We start from the raw sequence: 6,509 nt of genomic DNA, 5'->3' as shown, positions 1-6,509 counted from the left end.
AAACGAGGCTAAACCAATCAATCGCAGAGAACTGTTGTTTAGGGATATTTATTTGAAGCATGTAGTACAGCCTGGATATTTTTTAACAACACATCTTCCATAATTTATGACTTTTTGTTGTTGTTGTTGTACCCACATATACCTAAAGTTTAATATAAGTATATAAATCATTATTGTCCGTCCTTTATGAAATATATTTTTAAATATTTGTTTTTTTTTTCATTATAAATAGTCGTTTTGTACAATTGTAAATGTGTGACTAAGCTATAGCATTAACTCGTTTTTTATGAGTTTTTTTATAATCAAGGGGGCGGAGCTAATGATAATTAGGATCGTTATGAACTCTTTAAATGTGACACACAGGAAAAAGTAGCTACTTTAGCGAAAGTAAGCGGTAAAAATGTTGGTAATTGCAGCATTAATTGCGTTTAGTGTATATTTGAGCAATGCTCAGGATCCACAGTTTCCCTGGCAGATGCGCCAATATCAGGCACCGGTTCTGAATGCGTTTCCCCAGCAGTTTTCTCCGGAGCTGAGCTCGTCTTCCTCCGGCTCTCAGCGCTGTGTGGTGGAGCAGCATGAGCGCATCGAGTGTGGACAGCCTGGGATCTCTTCAGATGAATGTGAGGTTATCAGATGCTGTTATGATGCACAGGGCTGTTACTATGCCAAGGCAGGTGAGCGTGATAAATAAATCATATTTAGTACTTTTAATCTCTCCCAATAGGTATGAAAGAAGTCTCTTATTCCTGTAAAAACAGTAATACTGTAGAACTATCAGTACAATATAAACTAAATTTGTTATTTTAATATATTTTGAAAATATATTTTATTTCTGTGATGGCAAAGTTGAATTTTTTTTGTTTCTTTAGCAGCCAGTCTTCATTAGGCTATGACATGATCCTTCAGAAATCATTCTAATATGTTGATTTGGTGCTCAATTAAAATTTCTTGTTATTATCAATGTTGAAAACAGTTGCTGCTTAATATTTTGTAGGAACTGTGATATACTACTATTATATAAGCTTGGAGTATATTTATATAAATAAAAGAATGCATCATCCACCAATAATACTTGATGATAATTGCATCAAATCAGCATATTAGAATGATTTCTGAAGGATCATGTGACACTGAAGACTGGAGCAATGATACTGAAAATTCAGCTTTGCATCACAGGAATAAATTACATTTTAAAATATATTTAAAATGTATTTTAGCATTGTTTCACAATATTACTGTTTTATTGTATTTTTGATCAAATAAATGCAGCACAGATGAACGTTTTTCAGAAGATTTCTTTCAAAAACTGTTAGAATCACAATTATTCCAAACTAGTGTTTTCATACTACTAGTGTGGAAACAAATTAATTTGACAATTTTTTCATAGATATTACATTTTATTTTATATAAACCATCTACATTGACTTCCTACTGATTACTATAGGTTTACTCCAAGTACCACAGTAAAACTTTAGCTACTGTGCAGTAAATAATTTTTTTTTAAAACACATAAGCACTGCAACTTTATAATGCTTCATAATCAACATAACCTTACATTGAAGTTCTTTTTTTCCTGTTTGTTCCAGTCACTCTGCAGTGCACGAGAGATGGGCAGTTTGTATTGGTGGTTGCTCAAGATGCTACCATGCCACACATCAGTTTAGACTCCATCCACATGCTGGAGAATGACCCCAGTGACCACTGCGCTCCGGTCGGCAGCACTGCCAGCTTTGCCATCTATCAGTTTACTGTCAGCTCCTGTGGCACCAGAATGAAAGTGGGTATGAACGGTGAATGTTATTAATCATGGGGGAGAAAGAGCCTGAAATTGTTGCATCACTGTTTACCCTATGGTCACTATTATTTGTCCTCCATTATATCCTTCAGGAAGAAAACGGTTTTGTTATTTATGAGAACATGATGTCATCTGCGTATGAAGTGGGTCTTGGACCTCGTGGATCAATTATGAGAGACAGTTCTTATGAGTGAGGAGACTCGTCTGTTTTTATGTTGTGGTTTTTGGTAACGATCAGTGGAAGGGGGCCCAGTATGTCCTGTCTGTGTCTTGAAGGCTGAAGTTCCAGTGCAGGTATTTGGGATCAGCCATTGAGGCTCTGGTGGTGGAGGTGAATACGGTTCCTCCTCCTCCCCCTGTCTCTCAGCACGGCCCGCTCAGAGTGGAGCTCAGGCTCGCCAATGGACAGTGCAGCACTAAAGGATGCTCTGATGGTGAGCAGAATCCAGAAATTCTGATTTCACAGCATAACCAATAAGAGTCATATTTTTTTTTTTTTTATGTGGCTTACCTTGTAAACTTGAGTTTTATTTCATTTAAGCACGTATTTTACCAAGTCATCCTGAAATGTTCCTGGTCAAACAAGTACCAGTTCCAAAAAAATCTAGAAATATTAGATCTCTGACTGTTCTTCAGGTCCCAAAACGTTACAGGTATTTGCTAAAATATAAAGACACGGTATAAAAGTAACCGTAATATCTAAATGCATCTTTCAAAAGTATGAGGTTGGTAAGATTTGTTTTTAAGTGTATACTTTTGTTAGTATTTTATGCACACCAAGGCTGCATTCGTTTAATCAAAAAATGCAGTAGAAACAGTAATATTATTACAATTTAAAATAACTGATTTCTGTTTTAATGTATTAAAATATCATTTATTCCTGTGACATGAAAGCAGATTTTTCAGCATCATTACTTCAGTCTTCAATGTCACATGGCCCTTCAGAAATCATGTTGCTCAGGATACAGCGCAAAAAACTAAATTTTCAGACATTTTTGGCCATAGCTCGTAAACCGTTTGTCATAGACTCAAAAACTTTACATCGTTGCGATCCTTTGGTTAGCATGAACAAAAGTGTATTTTTTGTTCTACGATGCACCATTTTCCTGTAAAATTGACCTATATCCCAAACCTACTTTTGCGAACTAGTCCTAGGTTTTTCGCCCGATCGGAACCAAACCACTGCAGAAATATCCTGTGGATACTGAATATCAATAATTATCAAAATAAGTTGAAATTTCGATTTTCGTGCTAAACGGTACGTCAATTAGCATCTATGCTAACGTTAGCCAAATGTTATTTGAAGTATAACTCTGGAATGGAATGAAATATCTTCACCAAACTCGGTACGCATATGTACGAGCTCAATATGTACGTGCTCAATCTTTGGTCAAATAAAAAAAATTGCAGATCTGCCACTTGGGGGCGCTAAAAGACGGAAAAAATTATAAATGGCTATAACCAGGCAACCGTTGGTCTGATCAACTTGAAAATTGGTATGCAGTGTCTTCGTCCGAAGGGGCACAAGCATCTATGAGGACATTGGTGTATCTAAAAAAACATGGCCGCCATTGGCCAAACAAGTTTAAGCACCTATTAAACAAGGTTAACGGAGGTCGATCGGAACAAGACTCGATGGGCATGTGCGACTCATGGCCCTAAAGGTCTGTAAGAAGTTTGAATGAAATCGGCCACTAGTTGGCGCTAACGAGATTTTTGGCTCTGTAATCACGTGGTGTTTTATATATCCACACAATATGCCCATTTGATAGATCTCCTCACAATGAGCAACTTTGCCTCTACAACCATTGCTGTCAATCAAATCGTTCATTAATTATTTACAAATATGTTAAAAACCTACTTTTGCGAACTAGTCCCTGGTTTTTCGCTCAATCTCGATCAAACCACTGCAGTAATAATCTCTGGACTCTCTAGATCAATAATTATCGAAAAAATATGGAATTTTGTCCTTTGGTTAGCTCATTTAAAAAGATATAACCATAAGCCCATAAAACCTCAACAAAAACTTTGATAGTTAGTGAAAACATGTGTCAGATGACTGTTAACAAGCATGAAAAGTTTCATGGAGATCGGACCATAGGTGGCCCTATAAAAATTAAAAAGGCCTCAAAAACAGAATTTCTATAGTAAATGACCGCCAATTACAATAAAATGTTCATATATTAATTTATACACTATATCTTCATATAATATGATAGATCTCCTCATTCTGAACAACTTTGCCTCTAGAATCACTGCTGTCAATCCAACTGTTCTTTGAATATTTGAGATTATTTTAAAAACATACTTTTGTTAACAAATCTGTTTTTTAACCCAAAATCAATCAAATCAGTGCAGTACTATTCTCTAGACTCTGTCAATAATTATCAAAAAAATGTTGAACATTTGCATTTGGACAACCATAAAATGGTCATTTTATAATAATGTTCTTTACATAGTGTACCCAAAGAACTAAAATCCTAAAAGAAAGCCCTCAACTTCTCTCAATGATGCATAATTTAATTCTAAACAAGCATGCAAAATTTAAGAGAGATTGGGCAAAAAAGAACACTTTAATAGTAATAAAGCTTAAAACACAGTGTTGTATGATAAATGGCAATTTATAACCACTAGATGGCAGCGGAAGACCACTAATAGGCTTATTAAACACTAACAGTACTGTTAATAGGTTTTCTCATGCAGATATTATAAAATCACTGTTATAACATTTAAAATCACTTTTAACTAAAGTTTAACATTTTGTTCATACAGATGTGAGTTTTTATCATTTTGCCATGTTATGATCACAGAGAAACCTGAAAATGATAAACCCTTAAAATCAGAAGACCGTAAACACAAGTTTTGTCATCTTTCACTTGTTTCAAATATCTATATCTGCAACAAAGTGTGTGTGTTTGTGTATGTAAATATGCTTATAGAGTATTAATATACTAGTTTAATCATTTAATTTCAGTGTGTCTGTATGTGTGTTGTGTGTCTGTGAGCCTATTACTATTTCGGATGTGTTTAACTGTCAGCCATACATCCAGGTGTGCCAAGACCACCTTAAGTGCTTGAACCCCGGTAATTGCTGCTTGCAGCTATATTTATTATTATTATTATTATTATTAATGTTGAAATATGGGTACTGTAAAACTACCTTGAATACCACTAATATGGAATTTGTTCATTACCAGCTCAAAGATGATCACTGTACAATTTGATGCAGTTAATTTTCATATTCTCTTTGTGTATTTAAGAGGATATGTACACCTCGTACTACTCTGAGGAGGACTACCCTGTTACTAAAGTGTTGAGAGAACCTGTGTATGCGGAGGTGCGGATTCTGGAGAGGATTGATCCGAACCTTATCCTGGTCCTGGACCACTGCTGGGCCACTTCAAATCCTGAATCCCTGAGCATGCCTCAGTGGGACCTTGTGATAAATGGGTAAAACCTGAATTCTTTCATACCTGCTCCACTTCCCTAATTTATCCAAGGAAACGTGGGCATAACTTGATGCCAAAACAGCTGCAAATGCCTCAATTATACACTGATTTACATGTTCCATTGTCTTATTACTCTTCATAGCTGTCCATATAAGGATAACCATCACCTGACCACAGTGCTTTCTGTTGGAAAGTCAGGACTGCAGTACCCATCTCATTACAAACGCTTTGTTGTGAAGATGTTCACCTTTGTAGATCAGTCCTCGCTTGCACCTCAGCAGGAAAGGGTATGTACTGTCTTGCCCACCACATGTTCTCCTTGGCTGTCATTTATCTTATTGTCCTCTGCCACGTCTTTAACAGATTTTCATTCACTGCACTACGTCTGTTTGCCACCCCTCCACCACTGAGTCATGTGAGCCCAGCTGTGGCAGCAGGACAAGTGAGTGCACCTACATAGAAGATGCTAGATGCTGTGGTTAATAATAATAATAATAATAATAATAATAATAATCAATAATAAATATGTATTAATGATGGCAAATATGTATTATTATTAATAAAGATTTGTTGTTGTGTATTAATGTTAATATTTAGTCATTTTAATAAAAATGCATACATTTTCAGTCATTTTATAATAATGTAATATTTAAGAATAAATTTTAAATAATTCTTAATGTTAACTGCTAAACAAGAATAAATAATAATGTTAAATTATTAATTGAAAATTGTTTATTTAAAATAAATTTACATACAATCATCATCAAGAGGATTATATATATTAACCCCCCCCCTGTTGATTAGGAAGGGCCATTTCAGAAGACTTTAAAGATTCTGAGGAAGAGGTTGTAGTTTCAAGCGGGGAGGTCATACTTGTATCCCATTTGCCAGTTTCTGAAAATCTAGCAGATGAAGAAGGTATGAAAGCGATGTATTTTACTTTTTTTTTTTTTTTTTTTTTTTTTAATTCAACCCATGCAAACTAGTCTCAACCTGGAAATATATGCTCTTCTAGTCCCACAGATATTGGATTATGGATTATGGGCAGCAGGAGCTCTCACTGTGTTTGGTGTCTGTGGGGTTTTGGTGGCTGTTTTAATTCAGCAGGCCAAACCTCGCCCTCAGCCTGCTCCAGTGTGACATTAATAAAATGGCAAAAGAATGTGGGCTCTTGTGAAATCACTTGTGTATCGATCAGACAAAGAATGGTTTATTTTAAAAAAAATGTATTGCCGATACCTTACAATAGGCAAGTGTTTAAC

The 6,509-nt window shown here is 35.4% G+C and overlaps 1 protein-coding gene across 1 annotated transcript; it reads left to right on the top strand.

Moving 5' to 3' along the window:
* Window positions 1-37: 37 nt before the first annotated feature.
* On the top strand, window positions 38-6,402 carry LOC306879543 (zona pellucida sperm-binding protein 4-like). The gene is made up of 9 exons (XM_079432565.1): window positions 38-677; window positions 1,590-1,780; window positions 1,891-1,988; window positions 2,075-2,232; window positions 5,059-5,248; window positions 5,390-5,534; window positions 5,611-5,689; window positions 6,052-6,165; window positions 6,263-6,402. The coding sequence occupies exons 1-9, from the start codon at window positions 401-403 to the stop codon at window positions 6,385-6,387; spliced, it is 1,377 nt and encodes a 458-aa protein (XP_079288691.1). The 5' UTR covers window positions 38-400; the 3' UTR covers window positions 6,388-6,402.
* The last annotated feature ends 107 nt before the right edge of the window (window positions 6,403-6,509 follow it).

The sequence above is a fragment of the Barbus barbus genome (genome assembly GCF_936440315.1).
Source record: "Barbus barbus genome assembly, chromosome: 13".
NCBI classification, from domain to species: Eukaryota; Metazoa; Chordata; class Actinopteri; order Cypriniformes; family Cyprinidae; genus Barbus; species Barbus barbus.
Note: the sequence above shows the minus strand (reverse complement) of the source record. Positions and strands in the feature narration are given on the sequence as shown.

Excerpts from the sequence above, each read along its gene's own strand:
- LOC306879543 (XM_079432565.1), top strand. The coding sequence starts at position 401 with ATGTTGGTAATTGCAGCATTAATTGCGTTTAGTGTATATTTGAGCAAT. Across the intron at positions 678-1,589 it reads CTGTTACTATGCCAAGGCAG|TCACTCTGCAGTGCACGAGA; the intron begins GTGAGCGTGATA and ends TGTTTGTTCCAG. Across the intron at positions 1,781-1,890 it reads CCTGTGGCACCAGAATGAAA|GAAGAAAACGGTTTTGTTAT; the intron begins GTGGGTATGAAC and ends TATATCCTTCAG.